The 20,891-nt window shown below is 38.0% G+C and overlaps 1 protein-coding gene across 2 annotated transcripts in view; it reads right to left on the bottom strand.

Annotated features, from left to right (window-relative positions):
- The window catches only part of GMDS (GDP-mannose 4,6-dehydratase), a 397,060-nt gene that overhangs the window by 246,913 nt on the left and 129,256 nt on the right, over positions 1-20,891 (bottom strand). For both annotated transcript variants that reach the window (XM_079300996.1, XM_079300997.1), the window contains exons 5-6: positions 2,606-2,798; positions 1,634-1,738 (exon numbers count right to left, since the gene is read on the bottom strand). In XM_079300996.1, the coding sequence (XP_079157122.1) occupies positions 1,634-1,738; positions 2,606-2,798 (298 nt within the window). The remainder of the gene's footprint in view (positions 1-1,633; positions 1,739-2,605; positions 2,799-20,891) is intronic.

The raw sequence follows: 20,891 nt of genomic DNA on the forward strand, positions 1-20,891 counted from the left end.
GAGAACTGAAACCATTCCTAGGACAAGATTCCTGTTCGTGGCACAAAGGGCCTAAAACTGCACCCAGCACACACACATGCACAATGAAAAGTACAGCCTGAGAGCTCAAAGCACAGACTTGAGTTCTTCATGGGGACATTGAATGTGTTGAAAAGGTTGGAAACCCTATGGAACTTGTTTTAAAGCAGGAACAAACATCTGAGGGATCAAAATAGCAATGAGTACTGAAGTTTTCCTCCTCCAAAATGGCACAAGTCTATACCAGAGCATCAGAAACAGTACATTATAAAATTTTCATCTCATGCTGTAGCTCCTTAGAGTTCTTAGAAATCATGCCAAGCTAATCTTTTTTATTGCATATTCCCACATCTTTTACAATGGTCAGAATGTTTTGATTGCGTAGTGATAACTCAGAGCAATTTGAGTTAGTTTACAGCACACTATGAATACACCTCAGTAAACTCTTTAATAGAAAACAAAGTATTAGGGCTTCTAAATGAAATTATCTAGTGAATATGATTCTCCTTTAATTTGAACTTGTGCTTCATTTGCTCCAGTGAAGTGATACACCACCAGCAATTACTGTAAATGCTGCCTACCCATTGTATGATGAGGTTTCACAGCTGTGACTCCCAAAGACTGAAATTAATAATTAAATCCTATTGACAGGACTCCTTCTTTCTCTTCTTTTTTTTTTTTTATTTTTCTTTTAAGCAGAGTTGAAATTATGGTCTGTTTTATATAAGTATCATATAAGTATGATTAAAATTCTTATATTTTGTGGCAGCCTATAATTTATATAATTGCATTCCTGTAAAACTTGAATTTATTTTTCATTTAGAAACAGACCACAATAAAAGGCTTCTGCACTGAGAATCCAGATTTCTGTGTTAATTTAAAGTTTAATTTTAGAGTGTTTTCTACTGTCACACTACTTAAAGGGCAGAGGAAAACTGTCATTGTAAAAGCAACTTCTAATCAACCATGGAGTCTTGCTCAAACTAAATACCAGCATTAATTGTTCATAAAGTACTGCAAGCAGAAAAGGGATGATTAAGTGGAATTTAAGCTGCATTGCTATTAAGGATTAAACTGAAAGGCATTTTAAAGCCATGTGTTAAAAGCCATCTTGTAAAATGGTATGGGCCATAATTCAAAACTTTTTCAAAATATACCAGGCTGTACTAATTAGTCTTATGAACTTAGAGCATCTATTATTTCTTCCTCTCAATTTGACATTTACACACAAATTAAAATCTTATGTCTGAAATTGCATCTGTTATGTAGATGCCCAAATAAAGGTTTAGAAAACCTGCCTTTTTTAATGTGTCATATTAACACTTTTGTCTTTACTTATTATCAAGAGGGAGACAAAATTAGATGCACAAACTTCCCTGGGGGGGTTCATGAGCTACAAATGGAATACGATGCTCGAAATGGAAGCTGCTGCTCTTGAGCTCTGAGGCTCAGAGCCTGCCAGGAGGGCTGCATCAAATGCCATGGGAAGCTGCAAGTCATGACACCTTCCCTACAGAATTCTGGCAAGTTTAAAGGAAAACCTGTGGATGCATTGTTCCATTTTCCCCATCAGATATACACGAAGTTGGAAAGAGTTTCACATGGATTTTCTAACCTCTTCTGGGGCTCTCATGATTGAAGAGGATGCCGTTCACAGCAAAGAGATTGTAGGCTTCCCTGAAGTTCACCACAATCCAGTAGGCATACAGTTTTGCTGCCCCTGTAAAAATAATTTTGAAGTGTTATTGTATAAATGCTTGGCACATACACAGCTCAGACACACACACAAGTCTCTGTCACATACAGGATGAAGTCCATATTTCAGCAGGAGAGTGCTTTAGCATTTGATTAGTTCCCTGCATGTTCCAAATGTACTAAAAAAATTATTAAAAAAAAAAAAAAATCAGCCCAATAAACAGCAGCAGCCTCTGAACTGGCCAGGAAACATCAGGGCCCTTTCTTACTTGTTTTCTCATATATACCACAACATTTTTTCTTTTACAATATAATTAACACAGTCAGAGCGTGTGAAATATGCCACTGTAGTGACCTCTGTTAATTAAAAAAAAACCCCAACCCAAAACAAAACCAAAATTACTTTGGAAGAATAAAAGTGAAAATCTGGAGCCTTAACACTTAAATTGATTTGAAATTCTATCACCAAAATCCTTCATGCCCATTGCTTTAATAAGTGTTTCAAATTTCATACGGGTTCACGAAGGAAGAAGTGAGCTCTTGGGAGTCTTTCATTTAGGCAAGAAAAAAATATGAAACCTTATCACTTCAGCAGTACCTCACAACCCTTTGTGAAGGAAGAGTCACCCTCCCCCCATTTCTCCAAGAGCTCTTCACCTCTGAGCTGAATGAACAAGGTCTTGTGAAGTGAGATGCTGATTTCCAACCCCCAGGCAATGGCAGCAAATACTTTTTATATAGTAATTCATAAAGGTATGCCTCTCGACATGTCTAGTCACTTTAGCTCTATCATCATTCTAATCTCACACCCAAATTACTTCAGCCCTGAGCCATGAGCAGGGAGAGCAGACAGACAGACAGACACTGCACACACACCATCAGCACTCCTCACCGTAAGGCGATCTCGGGTAAAAAGGGGTGGTCTCCTTCTGCGGGATTTCTTGCACTTTTCCAAAAAGTTCACTGGTGGAGGCTTGGTAAAACTTCACAGAGTTGATAAGGCCACAGGTCTTAATAGCATCCAGGAGCCGTAAAGTGCCAACCCCATCAACGTCAGCAGTGTATTCTGCTAGGTCAAAAGAAATCTTGGGAGAGAAAGAAATAAAAACCCACCAATTTTACTAGGGCACCAGAACATGCCAAAATCATGTACAACCAATCAAAGCAATACATCATTTGCCACAGACCATCTAGACACTTCTGTACAGAGTAGATACTCAGTTTACAAAAGTACCCTCAAAGGATTTCTAAGAATAAATAAGTAGTTCCATAAATAGCCAAACCAAATGACTGGTGTTCCCTGGGATTATTTTCCCACGTGAAGTAAGGGGTAAGCCTCCCCATGGTGGGAACATTATTAGGCACTCTCTCATCTCCACAGCTGCCAGTTTCCACAACGCTCACTTGGGCTCAATATCTTTGACATACTTGGATTTGGTTATAATTGCCCAAAATGTACTTTTAAAAAGTAATAGGACAAAGAGCATGACAGCACCAACATGTATAAAGCTCTCCTCCCTCCCCAAACTTTAAATAAGGTCCATGGTTTTGCAATTTAAACAGTCATCAAAATTCAGAGAAGAGTAGAAATACCTGCTATCAAATGAGACTCCCAACACTACCTGACCAAGGCATACCAGACCTGTGGCTTTTGCATAGATCTTAAAAGATCATGAAATGTGATAGCAAAGGGTGGAGGTACAAAAAAATACCCTGACATCTCCAGCTGACATATTCTTCAAAGTACAGCAATAAACTCATGCCCACTGGTGGGCCAAGATTCCTATTTCTCTCCCCACTCCAATACTTGTAGTTATCTTTACAATGAGCTTGTCTTGTGGCCTATGCCAAAATCAGTGCTCAAGTCTAAGCTTTCAGAGTGTTTCAAAAATATATAAATTGGTTTTTTTTTTGCAGTTATGGAAGAAAAAAAAACAACAAAAAACACCTGGAGAAAGTAAGTTGAAGGTAAGGAGTGTGTCGTGACCACCCCAATCTGCAGACAGGAGAAAACATATTCAGAAGGGAGCTCACTCAGTTTTTTGGTGGTGCAGGCTGTTTTTTTGGAGGTTCCTTGACAAATTTCCTGGACTCTGAATAGTTTTTTCCCACCAGTGCCCATCACTGCAGCACGTTCCTCCCTTCTACATCTTCTCTCCAACCCAGGGATTTTGCCAGATTTTGAAAAACCATTCCCTGTTTACACTGCCAATGTAATAAAAAGTAAAGGGGAATGGGCTTTTAGAGCAGCCTCCTTCATGGCCCTGACCCAAAGAATTATTCAACCTATGTCCCCTCTGGCTGATTCAGACTGATAGCCCTGTATTCATTCCTCCTGTTAACCCACTTCCCCTATTGAGTAACCACTGGAGGTTTAAGGCTTATTTACACAGCAGATGGAAAAAATAATTTGATTAATTTGAATTTTCACTTATGGTTAATTTAATACAGCTATGAAATTATCCAAATTGTGTTACTATGCTCCAAAATAAAAAGGTTCACACACAGAATTTTGAGCTGAAATAGGTAAAGATATGAACAAAATCAAACCTTTTTCTTTTTTTGAACCGAAAGAGGAAAAAAAAAAAAAAAACACAAAAGAAAACCTGATATTTTGTCTTATTAACCTGGCATGACCCAGCTGAAATTGAGCACTGATCTACCAAGAAGGGCTGTGCATTTTTTGTTTTAATCCATTTGGCACAAAGATGACAGCCACTTAAGGTATTAACTTCAGTGTCGGAGCAACTCTTAGAAAAGCATCTTAATGAGTAAATGGTACAGTCAATAATGTACTAACAAACATAAACTAGTGTATTCACATGTCCCAGCTCTCTAGTGAAAGGCAAAACACATAACAACTGCAGCAGAATCAGGAATTTACCTATATCAAGATATTGTTTCCAGCAAATAACCTGCTAAAACATCACCCTGAAATGCAAACCATTGCTTCCACATTCTGCTACAAAGTAAATGGAAGGGAGGCAGTCTAGGAGATCCCAGATTACAGAACTCTTAACCAGAGGGAGCAGTGGGGCCCCAGCAGCACTGGGAAATGCTCTCTCTGGCTGGTGTAGAGCCCAGTTTCACAAGAGATGGTTTTGCCTATTGCCTGATGAATGACCTCAGCCTTCACCTTCCGAAAACACTCCCTGGGGTGTGAGGTAATTGTGTCCCCACTCCGACTGGGCCCGAGTGTCCCCAAGCAGAAACCACCAGCTCTGTGTCTGTTTTGTAATGCAGACTGCTGTTCACCAGGGTCAGGACTTACACCACTACGTACACCTCATTTTGGAGTGCAGGTTAGACAAAATTGCATTCAGGAAAATTTTAAAAATTGTTGTATCCACCAAAACATCCAACACCAAAAATTCTGGACTGTTAAGAGACCCTGTGGAAGGTAGGGGCAGTAACATTACAAATACAGATATAAACAACCCAAATTTTAATTTGATCCTAATTCAAAGTTAAAAAAATGTAAAAGGGTTTTATAAAATACTAGATTATAGATAAATCAGGGCAGAGAGGGCAGAGTAGGAAAAGGTGATAACTTATCCCTTCCAACATAATTCCCCTCTCCTTATACATGTTATTTTTTGCAACACTAACAGAAAGACTGAAGCTAAAAAAAAAATTTAAAAATGAAAAAAAAAAAAAACAAAGCAAAGCTTCATTAAAAGGGATGTGCAAGAGAAAACAACATGTATGCAAAACACAAAAAAAGGACTGAGTTATAGAAACCAAATATAGAACCAGATTCGACAGATGTTACTCTTACAAATAACCTTCACTGAGCTCAGTTGGACTTTTGAAAGAGTAAAAACTTCATGGATATTATTGTAAAGGTAGGTGTATAAAGGCTAAAACCATGTCCTACTTTATGAAAGATTAAACATTTATCCAGTGGGAAAAAAGAGCTTAACTAATACCTACAGGTGAGAGATTTCAAACTGCCTAATTTATGATAAATTTCTTAAGTGTCTGAATTAGGAAGATTTTCTTCCTCTACACCAATAAAGACAGCAATGAGTCAGAGCAGAAAACATAACAGAGAGGCTCTTGATCATACTTTAGAGAAACTATTTACACATACTCTTTTCTTAATTGAGCTACATAAGATAGATGCCCCATTCTTACCTCAAAAATCCAACTCTCTTACTCTCAACTGCACAAAGCAAGACCTGCTGCAACTACAACTTGTTTTGAAGGAAGCACAGAGTTTTTGTAATGACTGGACCAAGGAAAAGAAGCTTCTTTACCCAGCAGAAACTTTAAATCTGAAAGTTTTCTCCAAAAGTATTGAAGTAATGGATCCAATACTTTGGACAGATTTTGTGCCAAATGGAAATCATGGCATACCAACAAAACATACCAACAAAATTGTTTTCTTGGAACATATGAGTCTGAGTGACATTGGCACCCACTTCCCATGTCCAATGGGGACACCACACTTTTGCAGTTGTCATCATTAATCTCTGGAGATACTATAAAAGTAGATTTTTCAAGTATCTCTATTTATTCCACTCAGTGGGTAGTGGTGAGTGTGCCATTACAAGAGGACAAAGAAAACCAAGGAGACACCTGACGAAAGTACTTCAAGTTCCAGGTTTTCAGGTTCTGAACACCCTGCAGAATTTCCTCAAGCACTGAAAAGCAAATGGACTCCTTATGAACATGAGAGTTCTACATAACTGACCATCTTCTTTCCTGAATTCATCCCTAATACAGTACATTTCAAGCACATTCTTAGTCAAGAAAAAATTTCCACAGCAAGATTTACCAAAAGATGGTAAAATTTTAATGAAGAAAAGCATCCTTTCATTAGCCATAACACTTCTGCAAGCACAGGACACAACACAAATACAGTGCACCACTTCCTTCATGTGCTACAATCAGGATGAGATTTATCAACAGGTTTCTACCTTTTGAATTTCAACCCTTGCGTTCCCCCTCCCATTTATTTCTCTTCATAATCACCAGATTTAATCTCTACAAGAGATATTAATTTAATCGAGCAAAGCTTTGAATAGGATGTTTCCCAACTGATCGTTCAAAATCAAGTTTAGCACCATCTTCAAGAAGATTTAAAAGCTTACTGAAAATTATCTAAATGAAAACAAATGGGTCTTACCCTCCACAAGACCACATTCCTGTCATGTCTATAAACACTATATGTAAGACTGTAGACTTAATAATACTTGCTTTTGACCAAAGTGGTGTTGTCAGCAATGGTGATACCCTGAAAGTTATCCATTTAGTGCATACATAGTGTTGGCTCTGTGGGACTCTTCATCTCTGCTTTGTCATTTGGAGGAATCCAACAGACAAGCTGTGATCATATTAACTATTAGTTTTCAATCAAAGAAAACCATATGCTAGCAGAATGTGCTTCAATGCTCTATGTATGGAAACAAAAAATTATTTGAAATTTCATCTCTTCCTTATTGTCTTCTCAGTTTCAGAAGATGAGATTCTGGAAGGCTGATATTATAAGAGGGAAGCTTATGTGAAGCCCTGGGAGGAAACAGCATAATATAAATGCAAATTATTATTCTTCCACTGCAAAAGGAGATGTGGCTAACCTAACTATTACATCAATTTAAGCATCTATGCTCTTTTGAAAAAAAATTATGGTAGATTCTTTAGGTTTAGCAAAGGAGAAGATATGTGTATCAGGTCATTAAAAAAGATTTGCACCAGAAAAGCAAATCACAAAGCAAAAAAAACTGCTCAGATATGTTTCAAGTCTCACAAGTTTCACAGTGGTTACTCTTTTGCATTCTTTAAAATCAATTCTGTTTGCTTTGAATATTCAGTGTGCCTTCCATTGCCAATAGAAACCACTGGGATCACTTACATCATCTCAGTAAACAAGCTGCTCAATCCCTAGGAACAGGCATGTAAAGCAGAAGATTCCAGTTGCTAAATCTAGTACAGACTGTGGGCCAAGAATTCCTGTAACGTCCTAAGACACTAAAAAAAAAAAAAAAATCCTAGAGATTCTAGGAAATATAAAGAATCTGAGGGAGCGGAGCTGTGTTTAGGGGTGCAAAAGAAAATGTTAGGTAAACTTCTAAAAGAATGCAACAATTCCTCTTCCCCCCCAACCTCTTAACTCGATGAATGCTTGTCCTCTCACCCAATGAAAAAAACTAATTGAAACATACAAAATCCCCCAAACAATTATAGATATTGCTATACAGAAAAATAATCAATTCAATAGCTCTGAACTGATTATTATTAGGTGATACTCTGGATATATTAAAGCCCTATTCAATTTCTTAGCTAAACAGAAGTAGACTAAAAAAGTAGTGACTGAAATTCTGGATAAAATGAACATGCCTTTTGTGTATTTATCTTCTTTCCTTTTTATTTCCCTGTTCTCTCATTAGGAAAACAGGAAAAAAATTATCTGTATAAAATTAGAGTAGTTGGATGACATGATTACGAGTGGAGAATTAGAAAAGAAAAGATTTTATAAATGGAAGCAGAAGTCAACACTGTTTCCTAAAATTTATGTTAGCCTAAGACATTCACAATATTGCTGCAGCAAGAGAGCTTGGGTAATGTGGATTTTCAAGTTGCTTGTGATGCAAAGGAATAAGCAGTGCAGTTGATAAAACCAGGGCTTACATTTTGGTCCTCTGGTGGAGTTTCACTGTGGCTCTGTCCCACTATATGCTGCAGGCTGTGTGACTGGAGAGACTTCTTGAAGTGGTGAAAAGTTTGGCTTTGACATCAGTGAGCCAGCATTTCACCTTCACATCTAGCTGTGGAGGCCCAAACCAAAGCACAAAAATAACATTTTTGCTGTTTGGAGATTTGAACTGATCCTTGATGATCTTCTGGTTCTAGAAAAATTTCCTTTCTGCAGCTGAAATACTCAATGATCAGGATCAAGAGTCCCCCTAACATATTCCACAGCAAATGTTCACACAGCAATTTCTCATGGCTTGTCTTGAATGTGTTTTTCTTACAACTACCCCCAGATTAATTTCAAATTCTTGATGCAAACCTACTGAAATAATCTTTAAAGAGAAACAACTTGGCTTTATTAAAACAGGTTCCCTTTTTCACTCTTAGGAGCAAAAACTGCTACTTGCTTTTTATTGGGTGGAAAACAGAAAAAACAAAATCTACCCAAAGCAGAGAATAAGCATGGAGAAATACTCCTTGAGTGGTGAAGTTTCATATTTATCTGGCACCCTATCAGTAGGGGTTGAAAGTTAGATTCATTATTCAGGTTCTTTAGCAAGATTCCTCCTTGGCAAAATGCAGGGGTGGCTGTGAATTGAACTCTCATGTTCACCTTTGGCTCTAAAGCAGCCTGCTGGTTTTTGTGATCTATAGAAGAACTACTAGTTCCCTATTATTTTCAAAATTTTGATGCCACAATCCTTTAACTGGAATATCTATTCTCTATTTCAATAACACAGTATCCTACATCTTGTACAGTTGTCTTGACCAGACCACTAATAGAAGTAATTTGCAAATTTTTACTCTTCTGCTCATTGCCTATCTACTACAGTCAAACAAGACAATTTAACAGCCTGGATTAAAAGGGAGTTGCCCAGAGAAAGGTCAAAAAGCAATGGACACAAACTGGAACACGTGGAATTACAATTAGATAGTAGGGAAAAAAAATACTTCACAACATGGGTGGTCTTACACTGAAACAGGTTGTGCAGAAAGGCTTTGGCACCTCCATCCACAGCATCTCCACCCTTGGAGATACTCAAAACTCAATCAGACATCACCCTGAGCCACCTGCTGTGAGCTGGTCCTGCTTTGTGAAAAGAGCCAGTCCAGATGACATTCAGCCATTGCTGCCAAACTCCACTGTTGCACAATTTTAAGGAGAGAAGGAGATAGGATTACAGCAGTGTGTTTCAATCTTCAAACATGTAGCAGCATCCAAGGAGCTGAATGTGGATGTACAGTGTGCAAGAATGAGGCCTGGCCTTACAAAAAATCAGTAATTTCTACTAGAAAAGTAGAGGGTTATTCACAGCAGCTTTTTGGAGACGTGCAGTTCAGCTTGCTATTCATCACATCTCCTCCAGAGAAGAGCTTCAGATAGAAGAATGCTCAGATCTGATAGTAAAAAAAAGCCAAAGCAGAGGAGGAAAAGGAGGAGGGATATCACAGTACACCAGATTCAGTATGGCCATAAACCTTTGTCACAAAAATGTAACCTCCCCATTAGTTTTGCTTATCTTCTCATCCATTTGTTATTAATTTGATGGAACTGGGGAGTTGTCAGGGTTATGTGATGCAAGGGATTTATCTTGCAGAACAATCTCTGACCCACTGTTCTAAGTCCTCAGTTTCAAATTACAGAGATTAGAAAAGAAGCTTTTAAAAAAAGCAGCATTGATTCTTTATTCATTGTCAGCATGATTTTGTTCAGGGATAGCTTCAACAATAGGCACATGTACCCAAACTTTTAAGAACATGACACATGCAGCAAAGTCAGGATGGGCTTCCATGTTTCAAGCACTGTAGCTTCAATAGCTAATGACATTGTAATACCCTAAAAGCTTTCTTAGACAGTGAAGTCCAGCTGTGCCAGAAGCTTTAAAAGCTATTTAATAGAAAGACAAAAAGGGGCAACTTGCAGAGTCACTAGAGAACATTCAAAGGGAGATGTAAAAAGATAGCCAATTCATTTTGCTTTATATGTACCAGGGGAATAGAGAGCTATGAATAACATCCATGCAGGGAATGCAGTCACTTCCAAAGAACCAGCACCATTCTTACTCATTTTCACATATAAAGACACTAATTTAAAACATAGAGGTTATTTAAAATCCTAACATGACAACTATACTATAGCTTTGGGTTGTTTTGGTTTTTTTTAACTTCTGAAGCTTTTAAAAAAACTTTCATGCTTGCTTCCTTGATGCTTTCAGAAGACATTGAAAGATGCTTTTCACAATAGTGATGATGCAGTGTGCATCAGCACAAGCAAAAAAAGAAAGAAAAAACTCCAATCCCTAGAAAGAGCAGCCAGACCTTCACCATTTATATGCTTTGTGATTTTGACAGACTTCCAATGGATGGCTAGACAGACATTGAATAAAGCAATAATCTGGTAAGGCAAAGCGTTGTTAACAACAGTCTCTCCTCTCTTTGCATTCCTGACTAACAAGACTGCAAAACACTATGGACCCTCCCAAATACTGACAGAGCTTCTGTATTGCCTAGGAGCTAGAATTAACCCAAAACATTGCAAATGACCACCTTGCCTGACTCTCTTGTACCTCCTACTAATAAGGCTTAAGGTAAAACATCCCTAGGATTATGGAATCTGTCCCAATTTCGACCAGAGAAAAGCTGTTTTCAGCATTTATTATCACTGAAGATTTACTTCCCAGACTGCAATTCTATATTCCAAATGGCACTGTTAAACAAAGTTTAAAAACAATTCAAAATTCAGCTTCTCAGATACCTCTAAAGTATCAAAAATACTTCTCCCTTCATGACAAAGTAAAATAATATTCCATAAATGGTGTTTTGACATATTTTATTATGGAGTATGGTCTTTCTTCCTTAAGAGCATTCAATCTAGAAAATAAATGTACTGAAACTATGCAGATCCTTTGTAGAACCACTTAAATTGATTTTGAAAAACTTCAGAAAGTTTGCTATAAATTCATAAACTTTTTTTTAGGAAAAAATATTTTTTGTTAAATTTGCCTACCTGTCTACCCATCATCTATATTATCAATTGTCTGCCAGTTCTCCAAGGTATACTTTTCTTATTTTGGTATGGCTTTTTGTGCTATATCCAACTAGTAACTGATGCAGCACAGCTCATGATAAAAAGATGAGAATAAAAACACTGACTGCTGTTAAAGTCCTATGATTCATGACATATGCTTTATTTTAAAAAGCCACTTTGAATAATGATTAACAAAAGTTTTAACCTTCTACTCCATGGAAATATCTATGATTTTAAATTTTGTAAAATTAAAGGAGTTTTCTCCTCCTCTGAGCAAGAAGAATTGCTTCCTAACTGCTAAATAAGGGTTGAAGGAGCTTTCCTGTTTCACAGGGGTGTTCCAAGATAAAAAATTAGTTACATCAGTGTGCATGAATTACTCATTAATGAGACCATAAACCAAATCAGATAGACACTGCCCATGAATATGGGCCCTGACAGGGGCCAAGACACAGCCAAGTCACTGCAAGAAAACAAGTTACCATTTTACTGTGGAGCTGAGGTAATGCTGTCTGGAAGCACTCTCAAACCATGTATGATAAAACAACTTATCTTAGCTCTCTTTTATTGTCAGCTACTCAAAAATCATCACCATCACAGCCTAAGGGCAGAGAGGTTCTCAGCTCTGACCACACGTGGCAGATTGTGGTGCTTCACTTGAGAAGGAGCTTTCAGAACAAGACTTCAGGGAGACAAATGAGAACATGAGTTTTTGAGGAAATGAATAAGCATGTGCATATACACACACACAGAGACACAGAAAAAAGTGATGACTTCTTGTCTTGGGCACAACAGGGAAATGGTGGAATCACACATCGAAAAAAATGAGTAGATGTGGCACCTGGGAACATATTTTAGGGGTGAAGATGGCAGTGTTAGATTAGTGCTTCCACCCAATCTTGGATGTCTTTTCCAGCCTTAACAACACTGTGATTCCATCTAGGGAACAACCTCTGCCTTGAAGTACCCAGGGAGGGGAGTTCAGAATCCAACACCTGCATCTGTGTGCCAAAAGAGTTCTAAGTACTCCATCTCAGAAGGCAAATGATGTCTGCCTCTTTTGCACACTCAGTTTACTCTTAAAATAGTGAAAATATCATAGAAACATATTTTCTAAATAAACACTATGACTTTAATCCTGTTTCTTGTCCACTCATTTTCCTCAATAAGTCCATATTCTCTCCTTATTTGCCATCACTTCCAATGTTTCTTAGTGTTACTTCTCTACAAACCTAGTCCTATTTTCTGGTTTGCCATAAATCAATTAAAAACAACACAACTCCTCTTTAGCTAGAATTCTTTCAATCTACCTCAGACTTCTATTCAATTAATGCCCAGGCCTTTGCTTTTTTCAATTTTACTGTATAAGCATTAAGAATTAAATTGGGATGGCTAATTGCATGGTGCAAATTTGGATGGATAGGTACCTACTGACAAAAGTCATGCTCCCACAGCTGCCACATTCCCTGCTCCTGCTGCAGTTCTTCATCAGAAATGACTGGGAAAATGAACAAACGTGCAACAGCATGTCAAGAAATAAGGCACCAGGGTTTGGTTTTTACAATTTTCCTTTTTTGAACTGGGCAAATAATTGCCTTTTCTTCCAGTGCATAAGGTCATTTGCTGTGAAATTTCACTCTGAAATCTAACTTAAAGGACAACAATTTCAAAACCCAGCCACATTCTTTTCCTTTTACTTGTTCTTGGGAACAGCTACTTAAATATACTTAAAAACATTGTTTAACTAAATAAAAGGGTCTGAGGTTTACACTAGCCCTGAAACAAAACCACTGAATCCTCTGAATTTATTAAAATTGCAACCAACAAACCAAAAAAAAATCCACCCACACCCCTTGAAATGCTAAAGTGGGTGAACCTTAGCAGAGGAGCACTAATGCCCTTACCTGTAGTGCATGTACAGGCACTACATATGATTAATTTTAAAATATGGGTATTAATAGCATCCACAAGTACAGCTGATGATAGCTTTGTTGTGAATGATGCAATAAACCTGTAGAAACTGCTTTCAGTAAACTCAGTGTAGCAATTACATACCTCAAAGTGGACTGTGATAATTCTTCATCCTGTCTAGGAAGCTACAGGAGTAGAATACCCTATTATTCCCACTTTTAGTGCTCAGATTTTAATGTGGTTACAGTACTTTGGAAACCACAAGCCTTACATCTTCTCCAGTTGCATCCTTTCAGGGACAACACTGCTGTTTTCTGTGTGACAGTGAGCACACTGAACTCCAAGGCAATCCCCCACATAAAATGCTCTAGTTAATCAACTCATCTATCTTAAAAGGATGTGGGTGGCTGGCTGGGAAGAAACCTGTGGGATGAAATCTGAAAAAAACATGTGTCTCAACAGGTATGTGGAGGTAAGGGGGAAAAGGCCAAGGGGCAGAGAGCTTAAAGGGATGAGACCCTCTGGTTAAACTTTATTGAACAAGCAGGATGATACTCTCAGAGAATAAATCAGTCTGTTATTTTTCTGCTAGTATTCCCTTTGCCCTACTTTATTCTTCCATTTATTATGGACTCCTAAAGCCTCTTCACTAAAACTCTCAGGAAACAATGTATAGGCATAAATTTTAAAAGGCAGCTTTGGCACTCCTGAGCCACAGTGATCATAAATCAAAGCAGAACATTGCAACTGATTTGTATACTGCAACCCACGACCCTAACCCCAGCCCTGTTCTTCACCCATCTCTTGGATTCTGACACAGATAAAAGGACTAGGAATAATAGCTACTCTTCACTTCAACATTAAGGTAAGCCATTTATGAAAAAGGAATATGGTAGTCAACTAATCACAAAAACTCAACAAGTTTGTGAGTTTTCCCTCTCACCCCTAAGAACAAACACTGCATTTCTTTATTGCCCCTGACTCTGCAGTCTCTAGCAATGCTAGAAGTGACAAAAGACCATACTGACCTCTACAATGTAGTGCTTCTCTTTGTCTATACCGTAGGGTGGCACTTGAGGTGCCAGAAAAGGTGATTTTAGAGCAGCTTTGAGTAAGACTTGACTAATGCATAAAAAGCTCTGTCAGCTTTCAAGGTGAACTTGGCAGCCTCATGATGAGGCATGTTGGAAAACCACTGTGGAAGACAAGACCATGCTGCCAAAATGTACTGAACAAGTCATTGGACACGATCAGTGTCAAATTTGACAAATAAGGTGAAGTTTGTAAAATTGTGAACGAATGCAGTTTAGTTTTAAAAGAATGTATAGCTCAGGCAGATGCCATGTCCCTATTGTATGCAAATATTTTATTTCAATTAGCACTTTTCAATCATGCTTTTTCTTTGCTGAATGACTCATGGATATCTCAGTCAAGAAATGGCAAGATCACAAGCACATGCCAACAGGGTGCATTTATCTCAAGAAGAGATAAATGTGGAAGGAGTCATATAAAACTATCTCAGGAGTTTTTTCAACCTATCTTCCCTTCCAAACACATTTTCTCTACATGCCTGCAAGCCTCTATAAAACAGCATACTCAGTTTCCATGTCCCTCCAAGCAAGACAGTATTCACAAGTATTTAATTGAATCTAAAAAAATTGTGTTTCCAGTGCTTGTCCATCAGGCAAGAAAAAACAAAAATCAAGTTCAGTCTGTAAGTTTAATCACGTAGTATTAAGCCAAAGAAGATGTCATGATACCAACGTGCCCACAAAATGCAGAATAGAAAAAGAGGAGATCTTTAGAGCTTCTGCAGGCCACTCGAGAGAGCCCCGTGCACAGGTGACTACAGGCAGTGATGATCCATGGGGGAAACACTCTGAATAGCTGTGAAGTACGGCTGGATGAAAACAATACCGCAGGAGGAGTTTTAGCTAATGGCCAGTGTGCTGACCCCAAGCTGCTCTGGGGCTTTGAGCATCCTCTTCTGGGACAAAAAAAGTTCTGCCAAGGGACCACAAAGCTTTGGGAGAAACAAACTGGTGCTGCCTGTTTGCCAGAGAAACAGAGGAAACTTCTCAAGTGTCATATGGGGGTTTGGAAACATTAATTTAATCCTGTATCACTACTATACCAGAGAAGCTGGGCTGGGAAGGCTGAAAAATGTAAATAGTGAATGGTGATGAAAAATTCTATAATTGGTAAAAAATTAAAAAACTTTGGCATGAAAGCAAAACCTCAGCATGTGCTTCACTTTCCACTCCTATAGATTTTAGCACCTCTCATGTTGCAAGAGTACTCTCTCCACACACAAATTTAAGCTGATATTAACTGCAGTTGCATCTGAAAGTATGTATTTTTCATACCAGTTAGGTTCTAGGCAGTAATCCCTTTCTCAGAAACTGAAAGATTTAAATGAAGTCATCGTTGCTAAGTGCCCCAGTCAGCCATATATCATGTTCTCAGAAGTACAAAGAGTACTCAAGGGTGAAAGTTTTTTATGATAATGTATGATTTCTGCATTAAATACAGGACTGCCATTATATAATTTTAGCATCTTGCCAACCTTTTTTTTTTTTTTTTTTTTTTTTTTGAGCAGGGTAGGAGGGAGGAAAAGGGAGGTTGAATGGAACTGGAACAGTACTGTTTGTACCCTGGTGAATATTAGTGAAATGATAAATGATCCCTAGGCACACAGACAGATTTATGCAATAAAAGTAAAATACCGTGGGGTGGAGCCTGCGTGTGAAAATCTCATCCTTGGACAGCTAAAAGGTATGAAATGCACCCAAGTGTCTCAAACCCCTCAGGGCTGCAATTAACTCATGATAACCACACCCTCAAGAACTGTCTCCTTTGCTCCTCTATTGGGTGGGAGGGAAAGGAAAGGGAAAGAGGTGCATTTCTGAGTATGAAAAATGAAAGATTGATAGTTTACATTAGTGAGCTCTTTAAAATCAAGCTGTTAGGGTTTCTTAATTTTTGATTTTCTTCTAGTTAACAGCATGAGTAAAGAGACACCACATCCCATGTCAATACGAAAAGGAAAAACAGGTAAGGAAAAGCCAATAGGGCAAATACACATTAAAAAAATTCCATATATATGTATAAAACAAACTGGTTAGTAGCTTGCAGTTAATACAGCAATGGGATTAATAAACACAACAAACAAAATTAAATCTCATTCTGCAATGACTGTTACTCAGAAAACTGAAATAAACTGCTATCCCTAAACCAGCAACATGGCTTGACAATCCCACCTGCATGCACCTATAAATTTCTTTTTCTGTTTCTAGTGCTAGAAGAGATCATCAGAGAGCAATGAACTTTTATACTCTCTGTATTATCCTGTAAAAGTCTGAACTCTTCCTAAAATATTAAGGGGATAATGATTTTATTTTCATTTATTTATTTTATTTATTGTTTTATTGAGAGAACAAAAAAAAAAAAGAGGATCAAACCATCTTAGATTTCTCAGCTATACTGGCCATACAATCCTCAGATTCAGGTAAACAGACTTGGCCAATATATATCCAACACAAACCACCTGGTATCTACTTCTATCTTGGTTGTATGGAAATGAGGAGGCATTTTTTTAATGCTACAAGCTTGCCAAATTTATGAAGAAAACAGCTACTATGCTTGTAAAGTGCAGTGATGTGACAGCCTAGAAATGTATTTACAGGGCATTTTTATCCTGCAGGAAGAGGAAATAAACAAGGAATTTTCTTCCTGAGGTGAGAGAACTCACAGATATTCAATTCCCTTTACTGAACTGATCTTATTGGGTCTCTGCACAACCAGAGCAAATATTGTGCAATGTATCATCACAGGAACTTACCATAGACAGGTATGAGATTGAATAAAATGCCAAAATTGCAGCAATCTGACCCTAGGAGTCTTGCATATCCTCAACACTGCCCCCAGACTTTAGTTCCCATTGACATTTAACAACCACCATCACTTGCAAAATTATAGTTTCCCACAAATTTCAAATTCAAACTCCATCCAATCAGTGTATTTGTATGAAACTCAGATTCTGGAAAATTTTTTTGCTCATAAAATTTTACATAAAGACATCTCAGAACGCAGTAGAGCAAATATATGCTGCATCTTAGAAGTCTATTTAAAATATTTATTCTTTTCTTATTCCCTATAAATTGTAAAACTGAAGCTGTTTAAGGACCAGATGTGATGCAACAGCTTCTCTAAAATGCACATCTTTAAGACTATACAATTTAATTAAGATTAGTTATTTGTCCCTTTACAATCTGCAAATTCATCCTTGAAACCTCCCTCAGTTAAAATTATTCCTCCTGCACTGGGAATTCTTACCTAACTTTAAAAATGTAGAAAATTTTACAGTTCAAGACAGCGAAGGAGAGGATAACAAAAAGTTTTTAGCTGCCACATTATTTTTCTCACATTTCCCTTTGCTATTCATCAAATCCTTGAATGAAGCCTTTCACTGTAGCTGAACTATGACTTCATGATGTTTCTTCTATTGTTACAAGAGGGAACGACTGCCTTGACAAGGAGGGGCTGAGCTTTTAAAATGAAATAGGTATTTCTAACACAATGAGTCTACAGTTCATCCATCATCCATTCACAGCCCTGTCTTAACAAGGAAAAAATGAGATGTGCTCTATGGTAAAGATGAACTAAAAATTTCACAGCTGGCAAGCCTGAGGTACTGTTTTCTCAGTAAAGACTAAGGCCACATACAGAGAAACTGATTGACTGCTCTCCAGGCTTTTTTTTCCCCCTTCTCACTTTACTCCCTCAGTCTTGAACTTCATAGAAACCTGCTAAATGCAGGAATTCAATTTTTATTATGTGATTTTTTCCTCTTCCTTCAAAATTGTGTCAAAATATCCACAGAATCACAGAACAAGCAGTTAGAAGGAACCCACAATGATCATCAAGTCCTGCACATCCCCAAGAGTCACACCAACTCATACATTTAAAGTAAGGGTTTGGAATTAACTTCCATATTCCAGTTAGTTTGAAAAAAGGATTAATCTGAGCTTATTACAAAATTCCACTTATGATGTACGAAAATGTCTTTTATCTCCCTTTCTTTGCAATCAGGTATTGTTTCTGGTTTTGGAACAAAAGACTGCAGATATTATCTTTGATAAACAGCTCCAAATCTGTCAGCGTGTTATCCAGACTGCAACTCCTCTTTAAAAGTCTATATTCATATGCAACATGCTAGGAACAATAGCTCAAAACCTCAAATTTCTCTAGAATTTCTTATCTGTCTTATTCTTTATGTGTCTTTATCTGCAAGCTTTTACTGAAAAATAAATAAAGGATGTAAAAATAAATAACCTCATCTTAACCAGAGCTAATTTTGAACCTCAAGTGCATACACAGGTTGAGCAAAGTTGAGAAGTTCCCTATGGACACAGGGTTTCATCCTGGGGGAGCTGGTGGTTGGGTCAGGATCCAAGTTTGTGAGAATTCACCTTTCTAAGGAGAACATAATCAGCAAAAATGTGGTAATGGTCACTGTCATATAATCATATATGATTACAAAAGCATAAGAAAATTGGTGTTGATGTAGACTTTTAAACTGCTGCTGTAATCTGCCCTCCCAAACCCATAGCCCTCCTTCAAGCTATAGAGAAATTAGTCAATCTGGATCCAAAGCCTGGAGTCATTAGATCACGTTTTGGCAGAACTTGACACTTAAAAATCTGGTTGGGCACACAACCAGCACTGTGTATTGACAGGATACTGCTAGCCACATTTCAGAAACTCAGTGATGAGAGTAAGAATCCTGTACATAAAAAAATGAAAAATGCATACAGTTACATGAGCAGGAGTACTTTCTGGAGTGTAACCTTACCATATCTATTCACACACTGAAAAAATCTTAATTGCACAGCAATTAAGGAGCTTCTCCACGCTGGGCTAAGGAGAACCATCAGACACCCTGAACTGCAGCATGCACCCCAGAGAGGCTGGAAATAGGACTAGAGCAAGGATTTTATTAATAAGTATGAAATGGACAAACTCCACATGACTACCCTTCCATGCCTCAAAAACCAGTCTTTCCTACTGCTTCATTCAAGTCCTGAGAATAAAGAAAACATACTGCTGTAATGTTTCACACCAGTGTGTCTTGGCAGACAGACTATTGCTCTCTGGCTGTAGAAGTGTCTGCTTTCAAGCCCTAAGCCCTCGCAGCAATTATCCTGCTCTCAGACTAAACCTACAGAGCCTATTTCAAAAGAAGCCACATCTAAACAGAGGGAATTCAACAGTGATCAATGTTCCACAGGCCTCGATGGCAATAAACTATTTACTGCCCCAACCTTTCAAGTTTGCACAAGCGGAGCAGCGAGAGCCCCGTGATGGATTAGCCCGAGTGTTTGGATGTGAGCGGAGTAGCCGCTGCGCCGGATCATCTGTCCAGCAGCAGCGCCCGCCTGCACACACAGCCACCCAGAGCCAGGGCCTGCCATCTCCTCTGGGGCTCCACTGCCCACACAGAGCCTCTGCCAACCTCCACCGCATCCACCACCCCCATGGAATCATTTTGGAAAATAAAGCACACCGAAAAGCTGGGCAGGATGCTAATCATCCTCTTATTGCCCACCTGATTATTACCTTAGAGAAGCATAACACAGTGAGGATATCAAAGTGCACTCAGCACTGCAGTAGCTGATTTAGATCTGCTTCCCCTCTCCTGCAAGATTGCCAAAATAAATTTAAAGGGGAAAAAAACCAAAAACACGCCTATTGCATTAGTGTCGTTGTCACCAAGGCTTTCCCACCACCCTGCTTGCTGAAATACAGTAAGAGAAAGTAATCCATTACAGATGGCTGAAGACACCTAAGCCTTGGCAAAGTACTCCTGGAAAGGCTGTCTTTACATAAGTTGAGTTAGTTTTTATAAATTTCAAATGGAATTACTTTGCCTGTAATTTAAATGCAAGACTAGCTCTTTTATCATAGTTGTTTTGGTAATCCCAGGATTATTAGGATAGGCTTTTAAAACCAGTGAGACCTCTGTGGGCCTTCTGTTTTTACAGTTTCAGAAGAATTTGACTTCTAACACCACCACCTGAATGAAACTAGGTGATCATCCCCTTGTTCTTCCAGGTGAAACATCTTAAAATGTGTTTTTCTCTTTATGTAGATGTATGTATGTGAAATCTGTAAGCTAAGATACTGCATATATACACACTACAGTTAATTCAAGTTTTCTAAATAATCTAAGGAAATATAAAATCAGTTCTGTGGTTTGAGTTTCCATATAAAAGTTGGAGACAGAATTTTAATTTTTAATTTAATTTCTAAAGGAAACAAGATTGATTGTTTGTTTGTTCTGTTGGAGGTTTTTTTTTCTTAAACACTACTTCAGTGTTTATAACTCAAATGCTTTAATGTGAAGTGTGCTAGTGTAAGAATCTGGAAGCTAAACCAGAAACACCAGTAACAGCATAATTTCTTACAGAGCAAAACATAAAAAAACATAGCTGGTATTATTTAAGCCTGTGGATAAAAAACTGAAAGATGCATCAGCTATTCT

This window comes from Erithacus rubecula (genome assembly GCF_903797595.1).
Source record: "Erithacus rubecula genome assembly, chromosome: 3".
Lineage (NCBI taxonomy): Eukaryota > Metazoa > Chordata > Aves > Passeriformes > Muscicapidae > Erithacus > Erithacus rubecula.